At 45.6% G+C, this 27,752-nt stretch overlaps 5 protein-coding genes across 5 annotated transcripts; 2 read left to right on the top strand and 3 right to left on the bottom strand.

Moving 5' to 3' along the window:
* Positions 1-100: 100 nt before the first annotated feature.
* On the bottom strand, positions 101-5,975 carry plk4 (polo-like kinase 4 (Drosophila)). Its single transcript, XM_076158476.1, has 15 exons — positions 5,785-5,975; positions 4,942-5,037; positions 4,572-4,667; positions 4,185-4,299; positions 3,100-4,075; positions 2,923-3,014; positions 2,508-2,833; positions 2,316-2,420; positions 2,081-2,183; positions 1,835-1,984; positions 1,512-1,740; positions 1,334-1,424; positions 1,109-1,246; positions 913-1,019; positions 101-777 (listed from the first exon to the last, which is right to left on the bottom strand). The coding sequence occupies exons 1-15, from the start codon at positions 5,812-5,814 to the stop codon at positions 672-674; spliced, it is 2,760 nt and encodes a 919-aa protein (XP_076014591.1). The 5' UTR covers positions 5,815-5,975; the 3' UTR covers positions 101-671.
* Positions 5,976-6,374: 399 nt separating this feature from the next.
* Positions 6,375-13,299, bottom strand: hspa4l (heat shock protein 4 like). Its single transcript, XM_076158531.1, has 19 exons — positions 12,903-13,299; positions 12,029-12,086; positions 11,741-11,881; positions 11,504-11,626; positions 11,315-11,414; positions 10,929-11,062; positions 10,596-10,840; positions 10,432-10,508; positions 10,186-10,337; positions 9,975-10,081; positions 9,680-9,813; positions 9,184-9,368; positions 9,030-9,104; positions 8,754-8,897; positions 8,377-8,502; positions 8,178-8,285; positions 7,894-8,013; positions 7,625-7,786; positions 6,375-7,516 (listed from the first exon to the last, which is right to left on the bottom strand). Exons 1-19 carry the CDS (start codon positions 13,007-13,009, stop codon positions 7,328-7,330), a joined length of 2,487 nt encoding a protein of 828 aa, XP_076014646.1. The 5' UTR covers positions 13,010-13,299; the 3' UTR covers positions 6,375-7,327.
* A 1,100-nt stretch (positions 13,300-14,399) lies between these two features.
* chmp3 (charged multivesicular body protein 3) lies at positions 14,400-16,770 on the top strand. The gene is made up of 6 exons (XM_076158504.1): positions 14,400-14,536; positions 14,958-15,018; positions 15,131-15,310; positions 15,404-15,525; positions 15,639-15,753; positions 15,870-16,770. Exons 1-6 carry the CDS (start codon positions 14,492-14,494, stop codon positions 16,007-16,009), a joined length of 663 nt encoding a protein of 220 aa, XP_076014619.1. The 5' UTR covers positions 14,400-14,491; the 3' UTR covers positions 16,010-16,770.
* Positions 16,771-17,562: 792 nt separating this feature from the next.
* Positions 17,563-24,650, top strand: reep1 (receptor accessory protein 1). Its single transcript, XM_076158503.1, has 8 exons — positions 17,563-17,912; positions 19,474-19,546; positions 19,639-19,715; positions 19,807-19,927; positions 20,289-20,402; positions 20,631-20,790; positions 21,703-21,917; positions 22,510-24,650. The coding sequence occupies exons 1-8, from the start codon at positions 17,707-17,709 to the stop codon at positions 22,579-22,581; spliced, it is 1,038 nt and encodes a 345-aa protein (XP_076014618.1). The 5' UTR covers positions 17,563-17,706; the 3' UTR covers positions 22,582-24,650.
* Positions 24,651-24,959: 309 nt separating this feature from the next.
* mrpl35 (mitochondrial ribosomal protein L35) lies at positions 24,960-26,359 on the bottom strand. The gene is made up of 4 exons (XM_076158505.1): positions 26,280-26,359; positions 25,946-26,102; positions 25,297-25,441; positions 24,960-25,214 (listed from the first exon to the last, which is right to left on the bottom strand). The coding sequence occupies exons 1-4, from the start codon at positions 26,308-26,310 to the stop codon at positions 25,026-25,028; spliced, it is 522 nt and encodes a 173-aa protein (XP_076014620.1). The 5' UTR covers positions 26,311-26,359; the 3' UTR covers positions 24,960-25,025.
* Between the last annotated feature and the right edge of the window lie 1,393 nt (positions 26,360-27,752).

Genomic DNA, 27,752 nt, shown 5'->3' with positions numbered 1-27,752 from the left:
ATGGTGATTTCTGCAGCCCAGACGGCGGCGTTGTCGCTCTCCCAGCTTCTACCTGAACATTTCCTAGGGTATCTTGTACAGTGTAAGTGTGTGTACAGTATCTATGCTTAGGCCTTCATCCGTACAGTTGTTTTGTATCAGTTATGTAACAGAACTCCACAATCTTGTGATTTTTTTTAAATTGAACAGCCAAACCAACAGGGCAAAATAAATATGTGAAACCTGATCTGGCTGCATTTGATTCAGAGTAAACTTATATTATAGTTGAAGTCTTCTGCAGGTGTGTGAAGCTGTCTGGTGACTTTGTACTGAAACCATGAAGTAGCTCTCAATACTTTAATTTCTTTCTACAAAGATTCATTTGTCATCCGCAAAGAGAAGACGGCAAAAACAAAGAGCAGCTATTCACAACCGCCTCCAGATGTTTATTACTTTCACTTTTGATCTCTGACATCTGACATTTCATACATGAAACTGAAGTGAAACAATTATAGACACACAAACTTTTACAAATACGCCAATGAAGACACTGTACAAAATGGCTACGTAGTAAAATAAAAATATATATTTTCATAATTTTAGTCTGTACATGTAAAAAAAAGCTGTATTTACAAGACCTAACAGCTGTAATGCCTCTTCTTTTGTTTTCCTGTCGCTGTGGTGTCAACGAGTCAATGATGCAGATGTGTTGTCTGATTGGCCAACAGTCCCAGGATGGTGGAGAGGCAGTGCAGCTTCTCCTTCACGTGCTCCGGCAGCTTCTCGTTCTCCTTGTATCTGTGAAGGAGACGGACAGATTGTGGCGTCTATGTTTTGTTGTGACTGGCCTGTCTCGTGGTTGGCTAGATTGAGTTGTATAGTTGAGTGAACACAGAGAAGCTATGGGGCATTGGTGAGTGAAGTCTTTGTTACCTGGTGATCCGGCCTTCTGGGGACGTGTAGGTGATACAGGAAACCCCAGCCTGCACCACCAGCTGAGAGCCGTCGTTAAACTGCACCCACACTTCTCCGCTCGTCAGCTAGACACACAGAAACCAGAGACATTCAGCATTTTGGATGAGGGATGATTGGAACACTGATCTTTAGGGCGAGCATTGATCCCCGGTACCTGTGAGGCCCATCCCACGTTGGGCACAAATATGGACTTCACCACTTTTCCTTTGTTGTGCGCCGAGTCCTGCTGGCCTGGGGAGCTTTTGTTGCCCAGACTGGCGGAGGTGAAGTCAGAGCCGTCGTAGGAAATCATCTGGATTTGGAAGTAAAATGGGGAAAAGATCAGCCTGCTTCTTTAAGCTCCTTAAAGACTCTTTGTTAAAGTCTGTCAGACACCCACCGATGGAGCGATCTGTGGAGGTCTGGGAGGTGAAGGTGCTTCAGGAGGGACCGGCTGGGATGAGCTCGGGGTGTCTGTGTTGGTGGGTCTCCTGGAAGGAACGACAAACATGAGTAAACACCAAACAAGGGAGAGGAGGAGAGGACAAAGGCGCCAGTGTCCAGTGCGTTCCTCTCACCTGCCGATGGAAATGGGGAAGAAGGCGACGCTCTTGGTGCTCCGCTGCTCCTCGGCGGCAATGGCGGCCTCCAGGGACAGACACATGCTGTGGCCCTCGTCCGACAGCTCCACGTACTGGCGGTTCTCCGGGCTCAGGCCGCTCAGACCCGCCTCGCCCTTCACCGTGTACGACTTCCCGCTCTTCTCCACCACTCGCACCAGCTCTGACGTCTTGTGGGTCTTGGCTCCTGCGCGGTTTGCGGGTTAAAGGATCGGTCAGAACAACTCAGGCAGAAGAGGGCGACGTGCTGACAACAGAGCAGAGCCAAACACCCGACTCACCGTCATAGAAGCAAACCTCCAGGTCTGCACTGGGGGAGTTCTCCATCAGCATCACCCTGGCGTACTTGGTGTAAAGAGTCACTTTGGGAGTCTTGGACTTCACCAGCTGGACAAACTTGGAGGCGTACTGGTACTTCTTCCAGTATTTCTCTTTAAACGACAAAACAAAGAAGAAAAGACAGTTCATGCTGATATATATGAAGAACATGTATTTACTGTAACGCCATGCCTTTTCCTCCGTCATACCTGGGAGATCCTCATAGCTGCAAATAAGAATGTCCTCTGGAGGGGCGGGGGGGCAGTCCAGCACAGGGAAGCCTCGACCTCCATTGGGCTGATAGATGGTCACCTACAGGGAGACCACTCAGGTTTACAGCTCTCTGTGTGTGTGTGTGTGTGTGTGTGTGTGTGTGTGTGTGTGTGTGTGTGTGTGTGTGTGTGTGTGTGTGTGTGTGTGTGTGTGTGTGTTACTGCAGCTCACCATTGATCCATCACAGGAGATCCTCAGCACCTCCTTCACTCTCTCCTGTCCACTCTGGCACTTTAACAGCTCCATACACACTTCACCTGTGTCCTGGATGCTCACCTGCACGTGAAGAAACAAAGACATTAGACCAAGCTCCCCTCATACACACTGACAACTATAATAATTAAGAACTGAGAATGATCTTACCACAGCGTTTTTAGTCTTTTGCCTGATGGGTTTGAGTCTGGAGGCACAGAGAGGCGGGACGACGTCCCTCAGAGTTCTCTTGGCTTTGTCCCCGGCGGGTTTGGCCGAGGGGGGCTTGAACTCTCTGTCGTGGGGGGGGTGGAGCTCGGCCCCGGGGATGTTCTCCCTGTACGAGTCGTGGCTGGAGTGGTGGATGTGGTGCGGGGTGTGATGGGGGCCCGGCGGCTTGTCCGTCCACGAGTTGTGGACCCCTAAAGGTCCTCTGCCGCTGTGGAAACTCCCGCTGCTGCTGTGAGTGCTGCTATCTGTGGGTCTGGCTCCAGAACCTGTGAGAGGGATCAGAAACATGTTGAGACTCACAGTGGGACCAAAGTCTGTTTGATCTGATTATAATAACTGAGGGAAAACAGTTTACCTTCTTTATTGAGCCAGTTAGCGACGCCCTCCAGGTCTTGGAACTGCAGGCTGGGTGGATGAGCTGTCTGTGTGGGCAGTAAGAACCCAGAACTGAAAAACAAAAGGTGCCCACAGTTAGTTTATGCTGAAATCTGAAACCTGAATAGAGGCTGAAGAATAAAGAAAGGCGGTTTACTTGGCTGGCTGTTTGACGGGCGGAGAGGGCATCCGTCCGTGCTCTGAGAACGGGTGTGGAGTGGAAGACAAGGGGAAGACCGACCTGCCCATGTCAGTCAGACCGTCCTCTGAGTGGCACCGCCCCAGCTCAGCGTGGCCCAACACCTGGCCCGACCCAGCGGAGCGCTCTGAGGAGTGAGCCCTCCTCAGGTAGCGAGAGTGAGGCTGTCCCCCCTCCCCACCATGAAGGGGCCGCAGCCTGCCCTCCCTGTGGAACCTGTCCATGGGATGATGCTGCTGCCACTGGTCCCGGTCCTCATAACAGACGCTGCTGGGCTGGTGCGGGAGAGTTGGCGCAGGCATCATGCGGTTGGGCAGAGCCGAGCCGATCATGTGCCTGGTCCTCCTGTGGAGTCGGCTGCCGCTGCTGGCCGAGGTGGAGGAGGTGCAGCCGGTGGAGATGGTGGCGATGCCGCTGTCCATGGATCCGGAGTCGCCGAAACCAGACTCCTTGGTCCGAGTCAGGAGGCTTTCCGTCATGAACGCGTGGTCCAGCACCGCAGAGAGGCTGGGCCTGTGGGCGGGGTCTCTTTGTAGCAGCTGATGGATCAAGTCCTGAGCCTCCAGAGAGACGTGGCTGGGCATCTCGTATTCTCCCAGCACCACTTTACTGAGGGTGTGTTTGACCGTGTCTGTGTCAAACGGAGGACGGCCCATCAGGAAGGCGTAGAACATGCAGCCCAGCGACCACACGTCCGACTCCAGCCCGTGGGCGCTGCGGGTGGCCACCTCGGGGGAGATGTAGTTGGGCGTCCCACACATGGTGAAGTGCTTCTCGTTTGGGAGTTTGAGCTGCGTGGCCAAACCAAAGTCTCCTATCTTTATGTTCATGTTGCTGGTCAGCAGGAGGTTGGACAGCGTCAGGTCCCGGTGCATGATGCCGTGTGTGTGGAGATACAGCATCCCCTTCACTATCTGATGCATGAAGTGTCTTGCTGTGGGACAAAGAAACACAACTCGTTACTTTAAAAAGCAGTGATGTCAGCTCACACACAGCTCAGTTTGATTGTTTATGTTTCCTTTGCTATAGAAATGCAGCCTGACCTTCGTCCTCAGAGAACGGCATCTTCCTCTCTTTGAGGTATCGGCTCATCTCTCCATTGTGGCACATCTCCAACACCAAATACACATAGTTGCTGTCTTCAAAGTAGTTGTACAACTTCAGGAGGACATAAACACACACACACAATACATCATTTATTACCATGGTTTCAAAATGAGAACAAAAATTTTTTCTACACAGTTATGCCCTGGGAGGTTACATCGCTGAATAATGAGACTTTTTAACTGAATAGTTTGTTATAATTCATTACAATGAATAGGATCCATCTATAAATAGAGTCATACACAGAAACATCTCGTGAGAATAGCTAAATAATGATGAAAAAGAGCCTAATCCAGTATAATGTGATGAACACACTGAGTCTTTACCTCCAGTATGGACGGGTGCTTGAGTCTGCAGTGGATCTCCACCTCGTTGGTGACTCGCTGCACCATGCCAGACTTGTGCATGGCTTTTTTGTCGATCTGCAGACGAACACAATAGAGGTTATTACACACCTGCTGCTTAATGGAGCAACGTATCAAACACCGCAGAGTGAGCGGGCGATGCGGTGGTTAAGTCGTCAATCTGTCGCCCCCACAAAACAACCGTGAAGTGTTGTGATCTATTCTGTGGGGAGTTGTGGGACTCCGGGGAGACGCCAGGAGTGTAATTATCCCCAACAGTCCCAGTTTACGCTTCAACTGTCAGAAAGTGGCAACAGCTTGCGTGACGGTCAAGTGGATGATCGGTCCTTACCGTTTTGATTGCCACCTCCACTCCTGTCTTCACTGATTTTGCTCTGTAAACACAAGCGAAGGAGCCTTTGCCCAGGAGGGTGAGGACTTTAAAATCCTGGATAAAAACACAGATAAAGCAGCAAGTTACACATTTTATCAACAAACATTGAAGCAGCTCAGCATACAAATCACTGTGGTTGCAATTTCAGCATAGAAGATGACGCAATTTCGATCTCAAAGCTCTACGAATGGACATTTAAACGCTGAATACCTCGATCCTGAGATCCTGAGCATAAGATAAGATGTTCTCCCCGCTGTCAGTCGAGAGGTTTTGGAAATAATAATCAATCACTTGATCAAACATCGTCCCTTTGGTCAGAGACATGATGGACGCAGGTGGAGATGTTAGTCTGCTTGTGGTCTCCGGCTCGGTAACTGCCAAACAAGCCACCAACACCTGCCACCGTCATGTGGCCAACCACAGCCGCTCGTTGTCCCGGCGCTCTTCCCGCGACCCACGGGCCGATGTGCTCGTCTCCAGGGAGCGACATCGATCACCACGGCAACGGTGTTTGTCCCGTGAGAGGTCGGCAAGTTCAACGACGCGCGCGGAGACAGATTTGCCAGACAACACGGACGGCAACTAGCTAGCACGTCTAATGTTTACCAAAATATTAACAGCAAATAGAAGCCGGAATCCCACACAACGAGTTGATAAGTTCACTTTCACAGCAAAATAACAGTAAAATAAAAATTTAAACAAAGAGGGTCCAGTTTAATGCGTCTGTTTATGTGTCCTTTAACACAGTTCAACAACAGATTCCGTGTTTAGCTAAATTAGCATGTAGCTTCAACGACTCACCTCGATCCTGTCGCCGATTGAAACACTCATCTTGCCGGCTTTTCGTTTTGCTGATGCATGTATGATTCGCAGAGGTATTCCCCGCTAAGCTGCGTCCATGGGCAGGCGGAACATGGAGTGTTCACACGGCAAATGAGTGTTGTTGTCTTCCCCTCCAAAATTTTGCCATTTCTTCCATTTTGAAAATATCCGCCCGTTACTGCCGTAAGGCGTCATGCCCCTACGTCATCTGACCACGCCTCCTTTAAAACCACGACAGCGAGACTCACTTTTTTATTACAAATCAGAGCTAAGAAGGGAGAGCTATATTGCACGTTTTATGAAAGCATTAATTTCAGCTTGTACTATTTAATTTCCTACTACTATAATTATTATTTCTTTTTTATACTCTAATTTATACTCTTTAACCTTTCAAATAGCTGCAAATATTTCTTACTGTGGTCTAATTATCCAAATGGATTCTACCAGTGATTCTCTTCTATAGCAGTACGACAAATGTATTGCATTGCATATATGTGACCAAAATTTGGATAAGAGTGCAGCATTTTTTCCCTTTCAAAAACAAAAGCAGGGCACTGATGTGTGTGTACTTCTTTAATGTGTTTTCAGCAGGACAGGACCACTGTATGCTGTGCATAGAACATATGGAGGAAAAGACTGATAAGGATTCTGCACCTCATGGCCATATGTCAGTACAAGATACATTACATTAAGGCAAGTTTAAAGTTAGTACTCTCTTATTTTCCACCTGTCACTTCATCATGTCCTCTGGGGTTGACCTGATCCCACCCAGGCTTCACTGACACACAGGTCTGGGTTTAAATCTATTCTTTAAGGTTCAATCTAAAAGCCGAAAATCAAATAATCTCACAACATATTAATTTATTTTTGCCGTCTTTAAATTCCATGACTTACATATAGGAAATAATTCAAGATATAAATAAAAGAAAAGGGCAGCCAACCAATTTTGGTGTGTCAAGCATCGCTTTTTTAATTCTGTGATCTTTTATATACATACTGTATACTTTATGTGCTGGCTGCTTTTAACTACTAAAATAGTATTTACACTATCTAGACAGGGACATCCTTTCAAACTCATTAAATATAAATATATATATTTTGTATTATTGCATACAAACTAATAGCCATTGTTTGGACAGCACTTTCTATTACTCTTAGGTTAATTGATAGTCGGTACTTGACGCTTATGAGACACGTGGAATGCAAACGCCAACGCTTAACTTCCTGTATGACACAGGGGAAACATTTTTACTACTGCAAGATCATTCTGACAATTGTTTAGTATGTGAAACATTTAAGAGAGTAAAGCATACTATTGTCACACGTATTGATGAAAGGGTGAGAACACAAACTTCAAAAAGTCCATTGGGGGACACAAAAAAAGGCAAATTCACAAAACACCCAGATGAAAGGCTGGTAAAGCTGGAGAGATGCTCCCAGGTATTCATGTTTCTACTCTCTTAATGGTCCGGGATGGTAACCACGATGATGCTTGGACAGGTTGGTAGTCAAACAGCAGGTCTTAGTCCACCTCCATCTCCTTTGTGGCTAATTTTGTGTGCTGGTTCCCTGCGGCGTCTCCCTTCCCCTCTGCTCCGTGCTTAGCTGCCGGCCCGTTGTGAGCTCCGCTGTTCTGATTGATTACTTCGGACACCTCCTCTAGTTTGGGCTTTGGTCTGTTGATCACCTGACAGCACACATTCTCCAATTCCTGATGAGTAACGGCGATGCAAATGTATTGGTTTGGGCACGATACAGAGAAAATCAGCAAATCTTTCATAATAGATGGAAGAGTGACACCTCATAGTCAGTTACAAACCTGTATTTTGGCAATGATGTCTGCTACTTTAACAATGGGATCATGAGTGATGCCAAGTTTGCTCTGTGCGTTCATCTTGCTGTTCATCCATCCCATGCTTTCATTCACACACTTCTCCACGGAGCTCATTTCCTCTTTGCTTAAGTGCAAGAATCTCTCATCCTAAATTGGAGAAGAAAAGAAATTAACTACTGAATTTTTACCACAATTTTCACATTATTCACACTAAATGTACCTGTGGACCTTTAAGTTCCAGAGGATCTATTTACCTTGCGTTTAAAGGAATCCACAGCCTTCATGTACGACTGCAGTTTCTTGCCGAGCTCTTCAAAAGCCCTCGGCCTGTCCTCGTGCTCCCTGTGTCTTTCCTGAATGGGCTGGCCCAACCTCTGGAAGAGAATCACAGTAGCTTACACAACTTGTCTGGCATACGACAAAGAACAGGCCCCTTACACAGATTGGCTACACTAATATGGACACATGAGATGACAGCAGCTTTGTTTCCCTGCATTTTGTTTGCTTGCACTGATTCCCATGCGGTGACTAATCGAACCTTAAGTGCATCCAGTTTGTCCACGTAGACGTGTTTGGGTTGATCTTCTCCATCCTCGTACAGCCAGTTCTCTGTGTCCTCCAGCATCAGAGTCAGCCGGTTGCTGTCCTGTACGCCAAGAGCCACAGTCTGTTACTTTAAGACTCCGGCTGCTGTTATCAAACAAAGTTACTGTCGTGTAAAGTTTGCAGCACTTTACCTCCTCAGTGATAAACTTTTCATAGACTCCACACAGTTTGTCCCGCAGATCATATACATACTCCTCCACAGCATTCTTTGCATCGTTCAGCTCTTTCACCAGTTTGTCTTGGATAATCATCTGACGCTGTAGGACACAAACAAACCCTTTTCTTGTCCCTGCGAACTCAATATACAAGTGGTATGCAGGACCTTATCACACCATGCAATCCAATCTCTCAACACCACCGCACTTTTGCTCAGAGTTCAATCAAAATCTCTCTGATACAAGTCGGTGTTGGTGGGATCAGAGCAGCGCAGAGAGAGAAGTGGAAGCTCTTAAAGATCCCCAGAGATCACTTTGGGAGGGAAATCGAGCTATTTCCACAGCACACTCACCTCGTCTTCCACAAAATGATGAAGGACGTCCCTGTCAAGCTGTCGAATGCTGTTGGCTGCAATAGGCAGATCAGTGCCCTTCACTTTGACTTTGGGTTTGCTTCCTCCTGCGGCTGGGTCCTGCTTCTCCCCAGCAGCCCCCTCCTGCACACAGATACCACTAAACCCAGTCAGGCCCAGTCAGGCTAAGTACACCCACTACACCATCAACAAACTCAGATGAAAATATATTCAGGGTAGTGAATATGGGTCTCGTTAAATCCAACTCCATCTGACCTTCATGTTGGAACCGGTGTCCTCGTTCTGCTGGTCCCCCTGGCTTTGACCTTCCTGGTCCACCTGCATTTTGGTCTGAGACACAACAGAGATGTTTGTGCTTGCTGCTGTATGAGGCCACAAGATTTAGTGAGGGATTTAAAAGAATGTTTACCTGGTCTTCATTCTGCACCATTGGCTCCGACTCAATCTGCATCTCTTCTCCCTCTCCTTTCTGTTTATCCATCAAAGCGGCACTGGACACGCTGAAGATGCCATGGATGTTGACGCGGACTTTCACCTTGACTTTTGAGCTGTCACCATCTGGCTGAGGAACCACATTCTGCACAGAAAAGCATCCTGGGAAAGAAGGAGAGAGCTTCTGTTTGTTCTGAAATCCCACTGCTAATGGAGGGCAGATTCAGTGGGATCTGTGGGACATTGTGCCTTAATCCTAATTACCATCCAGGTTGCAGATCCCTATTGGGACACAGCCACAAATGGGTCACCCAGAAACATTCAGGACTCAGGACACATTCCTCAGTCACGCCTCATGCTGGAGACATTTGTGGCTGGTGGCATGCAGATATTGTCATACTTTTGCTAAAATTTTGTGGATTGGTCATTTTTGGGGCTTGATGTGATCTGGAGCTTCACTGAGTGGCTCTCACCTATCCGCTGGTCTGGATATGGGAGATCTTGAGGGCTGTTGTAGAAGGCTTCAAGGTCAAAGGGCTCCTTTTTGTGAAACGTGATCACTTTGGAGAAGGGAGCAGCGTGATTCTTACTGAACACCTCACACTCTCTGGAACCAAAAGGCAATCAAAGAAAAAGTTGAGTCACCAACTGCAAAGAAACAAGCTGCTGTGTGCTGTGTGTGCTCCCAGCTGGTTGATCAAGCAGCATTGATGTCACAGCACTCGTGTAAATGTATTGTGCCTGCGTCATGATTCAAGAAGTCTTTACCCCAATCCATCCTCTGTTGGTGATTTCCAGCGTAGAGTAATGGGAAATGGAACCACGTCAGTGATGGAGAATTCACGCACCTTAAACGCTGGAGACAAAATCGCACACTGCGCCCACGCAACAAACACACACACACCACAAAAACATTAGACATGAGTGAACTCTACTATATATATATGGATTAGCAGTTAGTGTAAGAGATGAATCACACCTGCAGAGCAGAGCCCCGAGCCACGGCCTCGTCTGCGTTCAGTGTTGTGCTGATGTCTTTGCCGAAAAACTTTGCGATCCTCTCTTTGACAGCGGGGATTCTGGTGGCTCCTCCCACTATCTCCAGCCCGCAGATCTCATCCCGGCTCAGCTCTGCCACACAAAAGGCAAACGACACACAAAGGGCTGAGTGAATGCTTTGTCTGTATTAATACACCTGTGTCAAGGTCAGGTTTGAGAGGCATACTTGATTGTTCGAGTGCTGCTCTCAGCGGCTGCTCCACTCTCGACAGGTACTGAGCACACATGTCCTCAAAATGGCCCCTTGAAGGTACAAATGAAGAAGAGGAAGGATTACAAGGGTGGACCTCTTTGTTGAAGGTGCAGAAGGGAGATAAAACACATTTAAACCTGTTCATCCTGCTGGAGACGTCGATATCGTTCATGAAGCACTCTATGTTCAGAGGCAGGTCGGAGGAGTTTGCGCTCATGAGTTTCTTCAGTTTCTCGCTCTCTTGGTGCAGCCGCAGCAGAGCTCTGGGGTTGTCCCTCACGTTGAGCCTGTATTTGGCCTTGAAGTCCTCGCAGAAGTATTCCACCAATGCCTCGTCGAAGTTACGCCCGCCCAGGTTCATGTCATACGCTGTGGCGAGGACCTTTGAGGAAGCAGATTACCGCTGAGTTTGGAGTTTGCACATGCAGCAGTAGTTACAGATACAGATGGACGACAGATTAGACACTAACCTTGAGTTTGCCTTTGTTGAAGGCAGTGATGGAGACTTGGTAGGATGAGTGTCCCATGTCCACAAAGACCACGTTTCTTGGCTTTTCTTCCAGTGCAGGGAGGTCCTGTTTGTAGATCCCATAGGCCAAAGCCACTGTGAATACAACAGAATAATCTAAAAGATCTGCTTGTTTTTCAGTGAAACGTCAAACCCAGAGCTGAGGTTTTGCCTCAAGTGAGCTTCTGCACGTTATACAATCATGATGTGACCTTGGCAAATGTTGCTGCAGTGTTGAGAGTTGGACACAAATGCTGAGACTCATTCTGTCCTTCCACCTTGCTGCTGCTGCTGCTTTGCACCCATTCCACAAAATTCATTACTAGCCGTTTTAACAAGAACACAGACCTGCTGTGGTGTCATTAATCAGCCGTAAACAGTTCAGCCCCGCGATCTGAGTCGCATCCAGCACAGATCTTCTTTCGGCATCTGTGAAGAAACTTGGGACCTGTGAAACAGAACGCACATCAATAAGTGTTATTGAGCTATTTAGCAAATGACTTCATGTTTTTGCGGTGGCCTCTTTTCATTACTCACAGAGATGACGCAGTCCATCACCGGCTTCTTGAGGGCGCTCTCTGATGTCTCCTTCAGCTTGGTGAAGAGCATCCCAGATATCTGCTCAACTGTGAACACTTTGTCCTCGTCCAAATACCGAACCTGACACATAGACAGGAACAAAGGTGTACGTTGGGTTGAGGCAAAAGAAGAGGTTTAGGGTCGGAGACAAAGGGAAACAACAGAGGAGAACATGCTGGAAGTACAGTGCTTTACCTTAATTCCAGTGTTGCCATTGGCCAGTTTATGCAGGTTGTAGGGGAGTTTGGGTTTTTCACGCTGCACAATTGGGTCATCAAATGCTCTGCCGTGGAATTTCTTGAACCCATGGACTGTGTTTTTGAAGTTTGTTATGATCTGAAATAAGTAATAAGTCACATTTTGAAAGGTTTTTGTGGAAGTTACTTTGAGAATATACAGTTTACGTGTTATTATCATAGTTACAGTTTTAATTATCTTATTGCTCTCATGTTGATATTGTTGTTATTACAGAAAAGTCCTTACTTGGCCCTTGGCTGCATTTCCAATCATGCGGTTTTTGGAGGCCAAAGATACACAGGCCCTTAATAGAATAAAAACACCATTAGGCAAATTAGGCAGGCACAAGAAAAATCAGCAGATAGGACAGAATTGTAAGAGATCGACTGCTGATGGAAACAAGAGGTGGAGTGCTGACTGAGAGGAGGCTGACGATAAAGGGAAATGTCACAAGGGAGTCTGAGACGGAACGGCAATCTAGGCCAGGGAGACGGAACAGTTCACCTTCAAAAAGTAAACCAATCCTGTCTGAAAACTCATGTAGCTCCTCTAGAGCAGATCAACAGCGACCCATTGTTCTGCCAACAAAGATGAGTCCTACTGGTCACACAGGGTTGAGGGGATCCATTTCACACTGGCTCGCTGTGACAAGTCACTCCCTAGTTTCACCTTGCCACAAAAAAATAGCTTCATTCACTTAAAGGTGCAAAGCTCCTGCTGCATGTTTTCAGCTCGGATGCTGCAGCAAATGCGTTTCCCTTCACCCCCGAGGAAACAGGGGCCTACCTGGAAATCTACTATTATTGATTAACCTGAATCACTGAATATTACCAGTATTATAATCATTCATCATTAAATGGATGTAGCCAGTCCCACATGTACTATAATTGTTATTATACTCTTAAGTTTATGGCTGCCAACTTTAAGTGGTCCTGGTTCTCAGTCTGTCACTACATCCTCCGTTAACCTCCCGTGACTGTGGACAAACGGCAGATGACACGCCGCCATCCCCGCCGTCTGCTCGCCACGGTGCGTCTCTACGCTCAAACGTTGCGTAACCAAACTCGCAGCACTGACCGGAGCGCATTTCACTGTGATGCGTGTCAGTATTCATACTTACGGCGTGCATCTGTCACTGTAATCATTGGTAATGGTTTCAATGCCGCCGCTCCGAGCAACGGCGATGTAACAATTTTGGAAACCGACGTCAATGCCCACAACTGACATCTTAAATTCACCTCCAGTAAGTTACACAAGTCCGCAACGACCGCACCTGACACTTATGGGAGAGGATAATTACAATGCCGGCCTTTTTCACAATTTAATTAATATAATTTAAGGAACCTTTGTAGTAAAATAAACGATTCAGCTAGCTGACTGTGCGCTAACTCAATTACGAGCTGTTATGTAAGACGAGCTGTTTGTAGCGGACTCAGTGAGCGTAATCCCGGGAGCAGCGATGTCCTCTCCAGAGCGGATTCTTCGCTGCCTCAGAGGCAACATCACCCGGCTGATCCACCAGACGGTACTCTTAGGCCCGCCCTCAAATGGCTCTGATTGGCTGCGTGGCACCTATACTCCTACGTGATTGGTCAGAGAGCAAGTCCATCACGGAAAAATCTAGAAGCTACTAGGAAGATGTGCGGTTGTTTTCCCCGAGATTAGCCTGAAAGGGTACTATAGGTCTATAGGCCAAATAATGTCGTAGAATCTACAATTGTAATAATGTACTTTACCCTGGGTTTAGCATGTCAGGTCTGACGGTGACATGGTAAAATAAGACTAATTAAAATAATTTTGAATAGGAATGGAGAAATAAGTAAATGAATACATCTAAGAAATAAATAGAGAAATAAATATCAGCTTTACATTTTAACTTGTCCAGAATCTGGCCGTAAAAATAAAGAAAAAATAAAGAAATGTTTTTTAAGGCAAAACAAATCAGATGCAAAATGTATCAATGCAAAAGTAATGGAATGAATATGTAATGGGGAAATATGTCTATATATAGATATATTCTGAGATGAATCAACGTGAAAATTGATTTTTATTAGACATCTATTAATAGATTAATACCCGAACAATTAAATATTAACATAAGTTTACAAAAAAAGGGAGCAGACAGAGAACTATGACCCCAACAAATACAAATAAGAATAAAGAATAAGAATAAAGAATATTTGGGGTCAACAAATACAAATCAGAATAAAAACATATATATACAATTTCCCGATGCAGTTTGCTTATTTACTTCAATGACGTTATGTTCATATACACTCTCTGGTCTACTTGCCATTACCCAGTGACGTCATATCAGAGCCCGGTATTAAACGTTTTTTCAGGGTCACGATACAGTTTGTGGACTTCTCCAACAAGACATGCACCGCGTTCGTGTAATAACTTCATTTATTATACTGAAAACACGGATCCATGTTTTATTTTTATACTTTTTATGTTACATATTGATCTATTTATAAGTTACTTTATGTTACTCCTTTCACGTAACATTTTCCAGTCTGTGTTTAATTAATATATATTTAAATAGACAAAATATGTTTCTATTTACTGTATATTTGTAAATAATGAAATAGGGGCGTGTGGCGTGTGTCGTCATCATCGTTCTGAAACAGGAAGTGTCGCGTGAACGGGCTGAGCTAGGTGGCTAGTTTAGTTGATCAGGTTAGCTTGTCAGGTAACGCAGACGTTAAAATGGGCTTATTCGGTAGAACGAACGATAAACCACCTAAAGACCTAGTGAGTACAACACACTGACGGCTAGAAAATGTCGTCGGGAGGTTTGTCTCCAGCTGTCCCGAGGACACGACGGGACTGGAGCTAAACTAGCCTTGCTAACGCTAGCAGTGAAGCCGAGTTAGCGTTGTCCAATCTGTTGCTGCTCTTCTTCTCGCTGAGTTGTAAATGTCTTTTGTGTATGACGTCCAAACACTGACTTTTACATTAGGACCTGACAATCTAATGTTTATCTGTAGTGGAAGAGCTTCTTTGCGTGCTAACGCATATCAGCTGTCAATCGAGGGGATGTAAACAAACTCTGATTTCTCCGCTTCATCAACTGCTGGCGTCTAGACCTGACACACATGCCTCCTTTTACACGGTTGTTAATGTTTCCAACAGTGTTAAGACGATATTAATGCAGTTTTAAACATCTTTACAGATCAATGAGTGGTCTTCAAAAATCAGGAAGGAAATGAGAATGATCGACAGACAAATAAGGGGTAAGTTAGATGTCAACACACACACACACACACACACAATGTAATAATTGTACTCTACGGTGTCTGGCTCTGTATTCTCTTGTGTTTAACAGAAACACAATTTCTCCTTCAGACATCCAGAGGGAACAAGAGAAAGTGAAGAGATCCATCAAAGACGCCGCCAAAAAGGGCCAGAAGGACGTGTGTGTGGTTCTGGCAAAGGAGCTGGTTCAGTCCAAACGAGCCGTCGCAAAACTCTACACATCCAAAGCCCAAATGAACTCTGTTCTGCTGAGCATGAAGAACCAGCTGTGTGAGTACAGGGAGGACAGCAGCAGTTCAGGAGGAAGCACGGCAGATAGTCACTGCTTTGTTGTCTTATTGTCACATCTGTGTGTGTTTCCAGCTGTGCTCCGTGTAGCCGGGGCCCTTCAGAAGAGCACAGAGGTCATGAAGGCCATGCAGAACCTCGTCAAGATCCCAGAGATCCAGGCCACGATGAGGGACCTGTCAAAGGAGATGATGAAGGTGAGCAGCATCAGATCTACAACTGAGGAAGGAACTCTGATGATGCCAACTGCTGTGATGTTATCAAAACAATAGGGGATGCTTCATCACACTTTCACACCCATCTCTTTCAGGCTGGCATCATTGAGGACATGCTGGAGGACACGTTTGAAAGCATGGAGGATGGAGAGGACATGGAGGAGGCAGCAGAGGCGGAGATTGACAAGATCCTCTTTGACATCACAGCAGGTGAAGCCATTCTTCCTAAACCTAATCACAAAACTGTCTTACACATCAGTCGTCTACACGTTTTTCTTGACTGCTACTAAGTTCTGTGTCCTGGATGCCTTTTGTTGCGTCATTAGGCGCCCTTGGCAAAGCACCCAGCAAAGTCACAGACGCCCTGCCAGAAATGGAGCCGGCCGGAGCCACGGCAGCCTCAGAGGACGAGTCGGAGGAGGACATCGAGGAGATGCAGTCGAGACTAGCGGCTCTGAGGAGCTAAAGAGGACTTACTGTACTCCTGCTAGCTCTAAACAGCTGTGCTCCCGCGGTAACAGGACAGAGACACTTCAGGTGCAGGGTGTAAGGCGACTAGCATCCTCTCTGCTTCATGAAATCATCTCTCACATAATCGTCTGGGTTTAACTACACGCTTCAAAAGTTGTGTTTGAAATGAATTTAGTATTTTTTAAGGGGGTTCCATCTCAGCGGTTGAGTTTGTCCTCTTGTGTTTTATTAGCAGCCATAATTCTTGACATTATCCAAAGCGGCGGTATAAAGGATGTAAGTATGAGGAGCCTGCGGTGCCTACTGTGCTTAATCATGGTGATAACTGGGTATGTATGTTCTATTAAAGGTGAGGGAATAACTTTATCAAGCCAAATCGCAGCCTGGATCACCTTCAGATCTGTTAGACTAAACTCCCCAACCAATATTAAACAGCTGTTCTGTTTTGATCCAAACAGGGCTAGAGGTGTCAGCTAGAGCTGCTTTGTAGGTTTCCTGTACAGTCCAAATGTTTATTCTACTCCATTCTTACGTGTGTGTGTGTATAAGGTCACTTATCAGAAGGATGCACGCTTTCTGCCCTTACTCACTTTGTTCACTAACATGAAATGATTTGACGTGGCATCACAAATGATTTCGTCCTCCACAGAGGAAACCAAACCATCGGGTGTGCAGAAGCCATGTATTGTGGATTTATCGTGTGTATACTTTTCTATGTGATTTGCGAGAAGGAAGGAAATAAAAGTTTTAAGAAGAGATGACAGTTTGTTATCTTAACCATCACATTACAATCCCTCCTTCCCTGGATGAAGGAAATGTCAGAGGGGTCACCAGCAGCTCCCTGGACTCTGCCTCCTCCTCTTATTGTGCCCAATCATCACTAGAACTAGAATTGGTGTGTCACATAAACGCTCTGTGATTGAACTCTTTGCCCCGCTGACGGTCGCCTCCCGGTTAAAGCCCGCTCAGCGATCTGAAACAAACCGGCCGGTTGAAAGAGCCGCCTCAGCAGCTCACAGGTGCGACTGTACGGACGTACAGTGAAGAGGGGAGTGGCCGGGAATGACGTATTAACTAGGTGGGGCAGGTGTAGATGACCTCTGACCTTTTACCTCCTGCTGTGTTTTGTAGAGAATAGGGTCAGGGTTTGAAAAGACTCCTGCATTGAGGATTCCCCTTGTTTTTATTCAGTTCCCTTGGTTCTAAACGGCACAAAGGGATCCACTCTGCTCCCTCCCTCTGCTGCTCTTTGTTCTACTGTAACAAAAGCTTATCCTTGTTTTATGGCTCTGGTCTGCAGGCTGGAGGCTGGACAGAGTATGTGTGTGTGTGTGTGTCTGTGTGTGTGTGTGTGTGTGTGTGTGTGTGTGTGTACAGTAGGTAACACACAGGTGAAGGGGGCATGTGGCCTGGTAAAGTCTCACTATTTGGCAGATCCTCCCTGCCTGGTGTATTACAGTGGAGAAATAAAGTTAACTGTTACATCCAAAGTGAGCAAATACAATCGGGACACTTATTTATGATTTAATTCCGCCTCTTCATCTTGTATATTTGGCTCGTTCCAGTTTCCTTGGTGCACAATCACAACACAAAGCGAGTCTGCGTACGCTCGAGCGCGCACACAGCCGCTGAGCCGCTAGATGACAGCGTCGCCTCCGCAATGCACGACTGCCATCTACGGATGCGGGTCATATGCTGCTGCTGCTGCTGCTGCTGTTGATCCCGCATCACGTTACCGCCTGTGTGCGTCCGGACGCCGCGCCTGGATCGACGCGCCTCGCCTCGCCTCGGCTTCGAGCGCTGTCATCTGGAGGAAACTCCTCCCCGGCGCAGACAGCGAGCGCGTCCCGTCGCCTCTCCAGCGCCATGGTCTCCTGGATCATCTCTAGACTCGTGGTGTAAGTCGTTTATCATTGTTTTTGCATGACATAGACCAGAAACACATTCCAGCGTCACCGATTGTGTTTGGAACCGCTTGTTCTACCTGCAAACCCCCCCGCCCGCGGTTTCTTTTCTAATCAGAGCCAGACGCCAGTGCAGAGAGGCGGCGGGGCGGTAAATCAGCACCGAACACCACCGGAGGATGTTTTGATATCATTTAATAAACAGAAATTCAACAGATAGTATCGCCATTTTCCCTCTAATCTACACAGTCGGGCCGTCGGTACAGCGCCAGGCTTTGTGTTTACAATGTGACAAATACGCGACGTGATTGGCCCACATCGTGGCAAAGCGCCGTGTGATAATGTGACTCAGGACGGAGTCGGGCAAGAATCAGAGGCCTTCTTTCATTTCTACACACCGCAGATGTCACTTATTGTGTGTGTAGGTGAGTCATTGTGCACGCAGGGATGAGTGAAGCTGGTGTGTGTCCGTGTCCCGGGTTGGTGAAAACAGCAGGGATGGGTCAGATCTCTCAGGTTGCGCCGCATGTGTTATTCATGCTGGGACAGTTTTGGGTGCTTATCTCGTAAAAACATGGGATTGACTGATTACCAATATAGTCACGTGTGTTGCAGTAAGATATTGATCCGGTTTACCCGCACAAAGTATGAATCATCGCCTGTACTGCCGGTGTGGAGCAGAGCAAACAGCAGGCCCGAACCTCTAAATAGTGATGCAATTAAATTTAGATTTCAATATCCTGTTACGTGAACGTCTCAGGCTCGGATCTGCCGACTGGAACCTCGTGTCAGGTTGGATTTTGCTGGGGGATCGACCTGATCCCATGCAGAGGCGTTATGTGTTGATCAAGCACGGTGTTTAGTTTGGTGTCCTTGTGCTCCTTAAAGTGTGTCCCAGTGGAGTGTTTGTGTGTGTGTGAGGGGGGTGGAGGGAGGGCCGCTGTGGTGGTGCAACATTATGTGGGTCAGTAATCTGATCGGGTCGCGAACACAGCTGTCGCCTCAACAGGTTCTCTGACGGGACAGGCAGTAACACAGGTGGTGAAGCTGAAATAGAAAGGTCTATTTTTAAAATGTGATTAGGTTAAGTTTAGCTCAGGGAGGAGGAAGAAGCTGTGAAGAGTCAAAAAGATGCATTTTACAGTAAATACCTAGAATATTGCAATGATATAAACCATGTCATCTGCATTTACATGGAATATAAGGGAGAAAACCCATATCTATCTTACAGAATGTGCATAAACAAGTGGTTATTACAGGTTATTGATCTGATGAGGTGATTTGGTAAATTCCAGGTAATATCACTCACCTGATGTGGGGGTTTAAATAAATATGAAAATAAAAGGGAGTCCAGTGTTATTGTAAATGAAGTCCTTATGTTACTGATCTGTGTGTGTGTGTGTCTGTGTGTGTGTGTGTGTGTATGTGTGTGTGTGTGTGTGTGTGTGTGTGTGTGTGTGTGTGTGTGTGTGTGTGTGTGTGTGTGTGTGTGTGTGTGTGTGTGTGTGTGTGTGTGTGTGTGTGTGTGTGTGTGTGTGTTCCGTGTCCTCTATAGGCTCGTGTTTGGGACACTCTATCCTGCATACTCCTCTTATAAAGCTGTGAAGTCAAAAGATGTGAGAGAATATGTAAGTATCTTATGTATAATTGTGTTTATTCCATGTCGAAAAGCTTAAAATGCGTTGTGTTAAAAAGTGATCGGCTATCTTTCACCTTTCAGGTCAAATGGATGATGTACTGGATAATATTTGCCCTATTCACTACAGTGGAAGTGTTTACAGATATGTTTATATGTTGGTAAGTGACCGTGTCAATCAAACACTGTGTTAGACTGATTCATGCTTCATGTTGTCTTCAGTGGTTCCATCATGTTGTGTCTTCATTGCAGGGTTCCGTTCTACTATGAGCTGAAGATCGCCTTTGTGGTGTGGCTCCTCTCCCCTTATACCAAAGGCTCCAGTGTCTTATACAGGAAGTTTGTCCATCCCACACTGTCCTCAAAAGAAAAGGTGAACCGTCCCTTTACCTGATTTTCCATGCAGGCCGGCTTAGGTTGAACACATTTCCCTTTAGTCTTGGACTTAGTTGATGTGTGTCATTGCATTTTTCGCCACTGTCCAGCCAACAACAGCCTCTTTGTGTCACTTCACTTCTCCAGTTTCTCGTCGATGACCTTTTTTTTTTGCCCGACAGCAGAAAGGAAACGTGTTGTTCCCCCTTCCTGCTTTCCCTTTTCCTTTTCCTTTATGTAGGAGTCAGGACACACGTCATTAAGAACAACAGCAACAATATAATAAGAGACACATATGATCAACATTATATCCATATTAACCCTTTCACTTTTGTTTTTCTCTTTCTCTTGTGTTATAGGACATTGATGACTATCTCTGCCAAGCAAAGGACAAAAGCTATGACACGCTGGTGCATTTTGGGAGGAAAGGGCTGAACGTTGCAGCCTCAGCCGCAGTCATGGCTGCAACAAAGGTACTGCTGACTCTGAACATGTAGTGTATACAGACCTGAGGCTACGAAAGGGCGTCGGTGTGTGTAATCAAACCTGCTGTGTTTTTAACATAGGTAACTTTATTTGTTTATCTTTTGGCATCCGTGAGACAGAGCTGCCACTGTTTTTACATTCAGGCACAGCGAGATCATGTGACAGTATGCCACAAGTGCTCCTGGGATCGCTGGTGACCCGTGTTTCTCTTCCAGGGCCAGGGGGTTCTGTCAGACCGGCTGAGGAGCTTCAGCATGCAGGATCTGTCTTCCTATCAGACCGACGGCACCGGCACAGAGTCTGTCGGACCACAACCTGCAGCAGCACAACAACGGACCAGACCCATGATGAGAAGCAAGTCTGAGGGTTACAAGGGTAAGGGGAAAACGCATTGATTCATACCTCAAACCTAGAAGAAAATAATACTATTAAGAGACGTACTATATACCAGGATGTCTCGTGTTTCATAGTAGAACACACTGTTGAATTCAGAGCTCACGTGGTTGAGCGTGGACACGAGTGTGCTGCAGCCACAGGGCCTGTTTCTCTCCTACATTATCATCCTGTACATTTCTTTTCTTCCTGTTCAAGCTTGTTGAAGTCGTCAGATATTGTAAAGCATCTCTGTCTTCCTGAATCGCCTTTAACCAGAGTCCTGCCTTCCTGTTTGGAGCATGTCAGGACACACAGAGCTTCCAGGCCAAACATCCTGTGACAGAGACACATGCTACTGCTGTCAGGATCTGTTCAAAGTTGCAGACTATGCTGTATGCAGAATATGATTATGTTACATTTGAAAGAAGAATCTGGACCCTAGGGGCAGGATGAACCTTTTTATTAGGCAGAATAAGTCCTTTGACCTTTTGTGAGAGTGTGTGTTTGTGGTGTGTATTTCCTCCACACGTCTGCTGCTAATTAAATCAGTTCTCTGTAATGGAACTGCTCCGTAAGGTAGAGCGGTCTGCAGGACTGTGTAAACAATGTGGCCAAATGTTTGCTCGGCTTTCTGCGTTATTGTGCTCGACGTGGATATCGACCCGAGCCGTCGTAATTCTGGAGATAGCGAGGAGAGAAGAAGAGCGCAGAGGGGGGGTAGTAATGAATCAGACGGTAGCTTTTTGTTGATACTGGCTTATTAGAGTTCCTAGTTCAGGCTCTGCTCGGTGTAATGATCAGACTTTACGACACGAACACTGGGAAACCTTTCACGTGAGAAGGTCAGAGGGAAGGTTGACATGCCTGCAAGCTTGACGCTCATTCCTCCCACCGGCCTTTCCCTTGGTGCAGGGCAGGATTATGACACGACTGAATATGAGATGTTGGGGTTGGACCAGTGGAACACCAAGGATTTGCTGTCCCAGACGGCTCCACCTTCCCTGCCTCACACTGAGCCCACCACACCTCAGTCCTTCTCCCCATCACCCACACCTTCCCCTCCCGACACTCCTTCTCCACCTCCCTCTCCTACGATTCCAGAGCAACACGAGGAGGTGGTGAAACAGGTGCAGACAGCATCATGCTCTCCACAGCACAGGCTTACTAAGAGGAAGGCTCCTGAGGTACTGCCTTGTAAACATGGCTGCTCAGCTGCTGCCTGAGTCTAACCGCCCCTTGAGAGTGGTGATTAACACACTGATTCACTAATTTCCAGTGTTGTGTAGCTAAACAAATCATCATGCTCCAGCTCTCCTGTATCTGGGGACATTTTGGCCGATTATGGGATTTCTGCACCGATGAGGCTGAATCATGCAATGTTTACAGGAGTTACAGCTGAATGTGTGAGTGTGAATGTGAATGTGGCCCTGTTCTGTGTGATTGCATTGACTCACGTGTTTGGAAACGTAGAATGGGAACAGGACAGAGCCACATGGATTGCTTTCACCCTCACGCATATATGATGTAATTTCGAAGTAAATAATCCCGCTGAGCAACCAAATTGTTTCCTTCCTCAGCTTTCCTTCATATATTTCAGCATGTAAGATCACTTTTGTTTGGCATGACACCGTTTGTTTATGTAAAACCTCCTCCATATTACTGTTATCGCTCTAAACTCTCCATTTCTTCCTCTATCTCTCCTTCATCCCTTTCCCCTAGCCTCCTCGTAGAGTCTTAAGGCCTCTCACGAGATCCAGGAGTGCTCTCTCCAATAACGGTGAAGCCATGTGAAACTCTCCTCAAGAAAACTCCAGCTGCCTTTGCTGCAAGGAAAAGAAGTAAAAAAAAAAATACCGAATGGCCAAAAGCTACACCATTAAAGCAGCCTTGCTTTGGAATAAGGTATACCCATACCAAAGTGACCTATGACCCCTCTATATAGAGTATATAGCTTGTGGTTCATAATTAAAAAGGTTTTTGACACTGTTAGGACAGATGAGTGAGTGGGCTCCATGCTGAGAGACGTTTAAGTTTGTAGGTTATTGAATTTTGTTTGTGTTTCTGTATAGTTTAGTTCTTTTGTCATCTTACTGAGTCGATTGCTTTTAAAAATCAGGTTTGGGTGGACAGATGCATGCATGTCTCCCCTCTCATCGATCCCCAGTTTGATAAACAGAATGTACCGTCACTGAATACAACAGCTGGCACCAACTGATGAGGTCGCCGTTCCAGAATGTGTTTCAGGCCAAGGAGCAGGAGAAAGGGGCGTGGCTGTTTTTCAAAAGGGCGACACTTTGAATTCACTTTATCGAAAACAACCGCGTGATGAAGGCTTGGCATCTGCAGAGATCACGCACAGGCGAGGGACACGGGTGATGTCACAGAGACAGGCCAAGGTGTAGGAAACTGTGACATCACACAGATGATGTCACATGATTCACACAGGTGATGTCACAGGCCAGCAAAGTCAGGGAACCGACCATAGATGGGCTAGAGATCACAGACAAGGTCATTGAACTTGATTTCCTTGATTAAATAATCATCAGAGCAAGGAGAGACTCGTTTTCAAACTTTGCCTAGTGATCCGTTTTCCAAACTTTGGACAGGAAGAACCTAGTAACGTCCCCCTTTAAGCCCAATTAATAATGCACTGATAAAATGTCACACCTTTATTTTAAGTAATTAGCCGATGAACCCCAGAGCATATTCAGATAAAACGTACCAATCATTGTAAACACAGCGACAGACTACAATCTGTCCTTTACCTCTCCATTAAAGCCTTAAAGAAAGAGAGAGGAGACATCAAATATCAAATGTCTCCACATTACGCAATGATGTTCTGTTTTAAAAAATGATTTTGCACTATGTTAAGCTTAAAACAACTGCCCTCATCCAATGAAATCAGCCAAAAGTGTGAATATGGTGAATATATACGGGATTGATTTGATCACAGATGATGAGAAGACAGAGAGAAGTCGCTACCACAGGAAATGTCCTCAGAGGAGCAGACTATTTGACAATCTACTGTTCAGTTCCATTTAGTTTGTGGTGTATTTGGCAAGGATCAGGAGATCAGGCCAGGTTCCAAACGTGTCACTTTATGTTGTAGCACAAAGATACGAGAAGATAAATGTGAACTTATTTGACTTCACTGTGTAATATTCTGCTTTCATCTGAGCGACACTAAACCTAACTGGATCTGACTTCCGTACTCCTTCTGTTACACACGAGTCACTGTATTGGTTTGCAGGTTTACAGCGTTTCTATGGGTGAAGTGTTCAGTCATCAGCACGAGGTGAAACACTTTGTATCTTTGTATGTTCTCATCTTGTTCTTGAATCACCCCAAGCTGAACCGCGGAGGCAACGTTTTACACCACAAATCAGCTGTTGATGTTTGGAAGCAGACTGTATCATTTAAGGTGGTCTGACGCTTCTCAGGTACAACTCTTCTGTTTACACTTCATTCACTTTCTCACCTTGTAGATACACTTGATATGCATATGAATGGAAATGTACTTATAATGGATAAAAGGTTTAAAGAAAACAAACTTTGAATCTGGCCTGGTTATGACGGTTATGTGTGTGTAGTTTCAGTGTTAGTGTTGGAGGTGATCATTTTATAATCCATGCAAGGTAAAGCTGAGATAAACCTGTTGCTAGGTAGCAGATGTGTATACTTAAGTGTAGATGGATGAACTAAATCATTTCATGTTTATGATTAATGGATTGCTTAAGTGATGTTTGCGGGGATCTGTGCAGAAAAAGTAACTTTTTATTGTTCTCAAGCGCTTTATCTGAAAATGTGACGTCCTCCACACACACACACACACACACTGTATGAGAGGAATATGTCTTATTTGCTTCTTAACAAAACCACTTTCACTTTATTGATGAAGAAACTCTAAGTTCATCCTAAGAATTCTTGTTCTGGCAGGCCAGGATCTCAAAGTACTTCAAACTTGATGGTGATGATGATGATGATGATGATGATGATGATGGTTAACGGCTTTCCATTTCTCTTCCTGTTTAGTTAATTATTTGTTAGTTAACTGACTTTAACCCATTAAATATTAAGGAAAACTTTGGAAGTTTGTGTTTGACATTTTTCTGACCTTCTAAAATCCTAAACAGTTTTTACGTCTTTATAAAAGGAAAAGCACAGCAGAATCATTTGATATTCATGACTTTATTACATGTAAACAAAAAGCTAAGTGGCGTTGAGTGACTCTGCAGTCAGAATTTGAGGTTGACCCGGTCCTGATACTTGACGTACGGGTCGTCCAAGTACCAGTTGCGTCTCTTCCAAAAGGAGGTGGTCATTTTATCCAACAGCTTGCTCTGGGTCTTGTTACAGAACACGTGCTCCCTCAGACGCTTCTTCCGAGCCGGGTTCTTCTTCCACAGCCTCTTCTTGTACCCGGCCTGTTAACAGACGGACAGAGGCGGGCGGTCAGACATCTGTCCAAATTCACCAACAGAATTGAAACCTTTAGTGTGAGCTTACTTTGCGTCTGATCCAGAGGCCACAGTGCAGCCGCAGGAACCGATCTTTCACCGACCGCACCGACTTATTCTTCCCCTTTTTCACGCTGTAGTACGTCAGGCTTCTGTTGGGCTGCTGCAGCAGGCTGGGGACGAGCGCAGACACCCTGAGAGGAAATGACAACAAAGCAGAAGAGCAAAAGGAACAATTGTTATTTAAAGAAGTCTCCAATGAATGGAAATCTGTTCTGTTGGTCTTCAAGTTGCTCAGCAGCAGGCAAGAGTCTCTAAATGGATGAATGATGAATCAGGCGAGCCGGTCCTCTCCAAATGACATCCTCACTCAGGCCTCATGTCATCATACTGACAAGTGTAGTGTCACCCTTTGTATTTGAAGGGATGAGATGATGTCACCCATGGGATGTCACCCATGGGCAGGAGGCCTTCACACTGAGCTGTGCTGCCAGATGAAGTCGGACCTCTGGAGGTTCTGGGCTCTGTTGGGTTGCGTAACCTTTGATTTATACTTTAACTAATCTTTATAATGTTATTGTCTCTTCATGAATGCAGCCACACAGTCGTCTAGCTCTTACTGCAGGACTAAATAGAGATCTTTCCCCTCAGGTTGTCTCTTTATGAACGCATGTAGCATCATGTTCAGCAGCTCGTACCTGTGCAGGAGGCTGCACCGGGCCTGTTGACACGCTGGAGCACCCAGAGGAGCCCCGAGGAGACGCGGAGGCCCTGCTTGCTGGAGGCTGAGGGCGGCCCGCTGACAGATCATCGGTGTCCGGGAGCAGAGGGACACAGACAGTGGCCTCAGCAGCCCTGATGATCACACAATGACAACAACGAGACATGTTCAGAGGAAATCAGACACATTTACGATTCTGATCGACAGGCAGCCCCAACAAACACAACGATCCACGACTTCATTATTACGTTACGATATGGTACTAAGTGTTATAAATAAAAATGCGTGAATGTCACATTCTAGAAACATACCACATAACCTCCTGGACACGGCGGCCGCCATGTTTCTGTGAAAACTACGGTGCGCTGTTAGGACACATCTCTTTGTCGAAACGTAAACATCAGTGAATTGTCGCCCTCTAGCGACCACTGCATGGAACAAAAACCAATGCACTGTACATATCAGTTATTGTAAGTGAATAAAAAAGTAAATAAAATAAAAATATATAAATATACTTTTAAACAGTTTAATGCACGTTGCTTCACATTTTTGTTTTAGATTTACAAATATAATGTGATGTGACATTTACTCATTTGTACTAAGTTAGGGAGAGTAACAAGAATTCTAACACGTAAACAATCCTTAGAGACTTCTGACCTTTTTAATGATCAGTTATCAAGAAGCACAGGTGTTATTCATATAAATGCCCCCTCAGGTTATCACTGTAATTAGGCATTAAATGGTACAAACTCCCTTAATCAAGCAATATTTTAAACATAAAAATGAAATAGCTTCCTTGTAAGTTACTGTGACGACCCCACCTGGTGTTTATCCAGCTTTCTTCTGTTACAGTCTCTCTGCCTGCTTGTGCTGCTGCAGGTTTGATCATAGGTGGAGTCGGCTCGTTTGCTTAGGCCCGGAACATCTGTGCTCAGGCCTGGAAGGCTGTTTGGCTGAACACCAGGGCAGCTCAACTCATCCTGATCTCCTCTGGTTTGTTACTTCCACACACCCACACATTTGCACGCACAACTGATGCCTCCTGACGCCTCGTGGGTTATTTCCTGTAAGATGTGTTTATTTAAAGTGTTTACAGATTGTGTGTGGTTGGTAACATCTACTCACACATACTGTGTGAATGCTGCTGTGGCCAAACTGAAGGGCTTGGTGTTTGTTTAGTGACAGAAGGTTAAAATGATTGAATGGATAGACTTCAATGTGATGAGTGATTGAGAAACCTGGCTTCAGTATCTGAGTTGTTAAATCCTGTTACAGGCATGAGTCAGAGTTGATTCTTGGAACTAAAAGAAGAAGAAGGTCCCACTGTGTACTACACGTGAATTTAAGTCATTGCAGTTCTGTTTATCTTCTGATTTTACAGTAAGACGATGCAGGTGATTCAGCAAAAACGCTTACAACCTAGATAAACGCCTCGTTACTTTTGTCGCGTTATCGTTTAGTAAAGGGAAAATTAAAGCAATGAAGATGCAAACATTTCTTATTGTCTCATTAATTAAATTCCAGTGAGGTTATTTATCTGCTAAAGGAATATTCAGGCGTGTTTCATGATCCAACAAGCAGAATGAACGAGTTACCGTCGCTGAATATCGTTTTCTTCGCTTTTACGCATCAATGTTATCAATATAAATAAGATAAACAGTCGCATAACATTTGTAATCAAACCAACCTTAATTCCATGAAATCAGCTTGTTTGTTGTCAGGATCAGCTGTTTGGGAGCGCCACGTGGTTTTGAAAAGTTCACAGTTTAGCACGAGGTCACGCC

The sequence above is a fragment of the Genypterus blacodes genome, unplaced genomic scaffold, assembly GCF_046128005.1.
Source record: "Genypterus blacodes isolate CSIRO-AG114 ecotype Tasmania unplaced genomic scaffold, CSIRO-AGI_Gbla_v1 ptg000082l_1, whole genome shotgun sequence".
In the NCBI taxonomy this organism is placed as follows: Eukaryota; Metazoa; Chordata; class Actinopteri; order Ophidiiformes; family Ophidiidae; genus Genypterus; species Genypterus blacodes.
This window is presented reverse-complemented; position numbering and strand designations above follow the sequence as displayed.

What these genes read in the sequence shown, in the direction of transcription:
- plk4 (XM_076158476.1), bottom strand. Translation starts at nt 5,814, where the DNA reads ATGAGTGTTTCAATCGGCGACAGGATCGAG. An exon ending in CAATCGGCGACAGGATCGAG is followed by an intron (nt 5,038 to 5,784) that starts GTGAGTCGTTGA and finishes GTTTTTATCCAG; the next exon opens with GATTTTAAAGTCCTCACCCT. An exon ending in TGGAGGTGGCAATCAAAACG is followed by an intron (nt 4,668 to 4,941) that starts GTAAGGACCGAT and finishes GTTCGTCTGCAG; the next exon opens with ATCGACAAAAAAGCCATGCA.
- hspa4l (XM_076158531.1), bottom strand. Translation starts at nt 13,009, where the DNA reads ATGTCAGTTGTGGGCATTGACGTCGGTTTCCAAAATTGTTACATCGCC. An exon ending in TACAGTGACAGATGCACGCC is followed by an intron (nt 12,087 to 12,902) that starts GTAAGTATGAAT and finishes TATTCTATTAAG; the next exon opens with GGCCTGTGTATCTTTGGCCT. An exon ending in ATGGCAACACTGGAATTAAG is followed by an intron (nt 11,627 to 11,740) that starts GTAAAGCACTGT and finishes TCTATGTGTCAG; the next exon opens with GTTCGGTATTTGGACGAGGA.
- chmp3 (XM_076158504.1), top strand. Translation starts at nt 14,492, where the DNA reads ATGGGCTTATTCGGTAGAACGAACGATAAACCACCTAAAGACCTA. An exon ending in GAGCATGAAGAACCAGCTGT is followed by an intron (nt 15,311 to 15,403) that starts GTGAGTACAGGG and finishes GTGTGTTTCCAG; the next exon opens with CTGTGCTCCGTGTAGCCGGG. An exon ending in TGTCAAAGGAGATGATGAAG is followed by an intron (nt 15,526 to 15,638) that starts GTGAGCAGCATC and finishes CATCTCTTTCAG; the next exon opens with GCTGGCATCATTGAGGACAT.
- reep1 (XM_076158503.1), top strand. Translation starts at nt 17,707, where the DNA reads ATGCTGCTGCTGCTGCTGCTGCTGTTGATCCCGCATCACGTTACCGCC. An exon ending in CACTGTCCTCAAAAGAAAAG is followed by an intron (nt 19,928 to 20,288) that starts GTGAACCGTCCC and finishes CTTGTGTTATAG; the next exon opens with GACATTGATGACTATCTCTG. An exon ending in CAGTCATGGCTGCAACAAAG is followed by an intron (nt 20,403 to 20,630) that starts GTACTGCTGACT and finishes TTTCTCTTCCAG; the next exon opens with GGCCAGGGGGTTCTGTCAGA.
- mrpl35 (XM_076158505.1), bottom strand. Translation starts at nt 26,310, where the DNA reads ATGGCGGCCGCCGTGTCCAGGAGGTTATGTG. An exon ending in CGTGTCCAGGAGGTTATGTG is followed by an intron (nt 26,103 to 26,279) that starts GTATGTTTCTAG and finishes TGTGATCATCAG; the next exon opens with GGCTGCTGAGGCCACTGTCT. An exon ending in CGGTGCAGCCTCCTGCACAG is followed by an intron (nt 25,442 to 25,945) that starts GTACGAGCTGCT and finishes ATTTCCTCTCAG; the next exon opens with GGTGTCTGCGCTCGTCCCCA.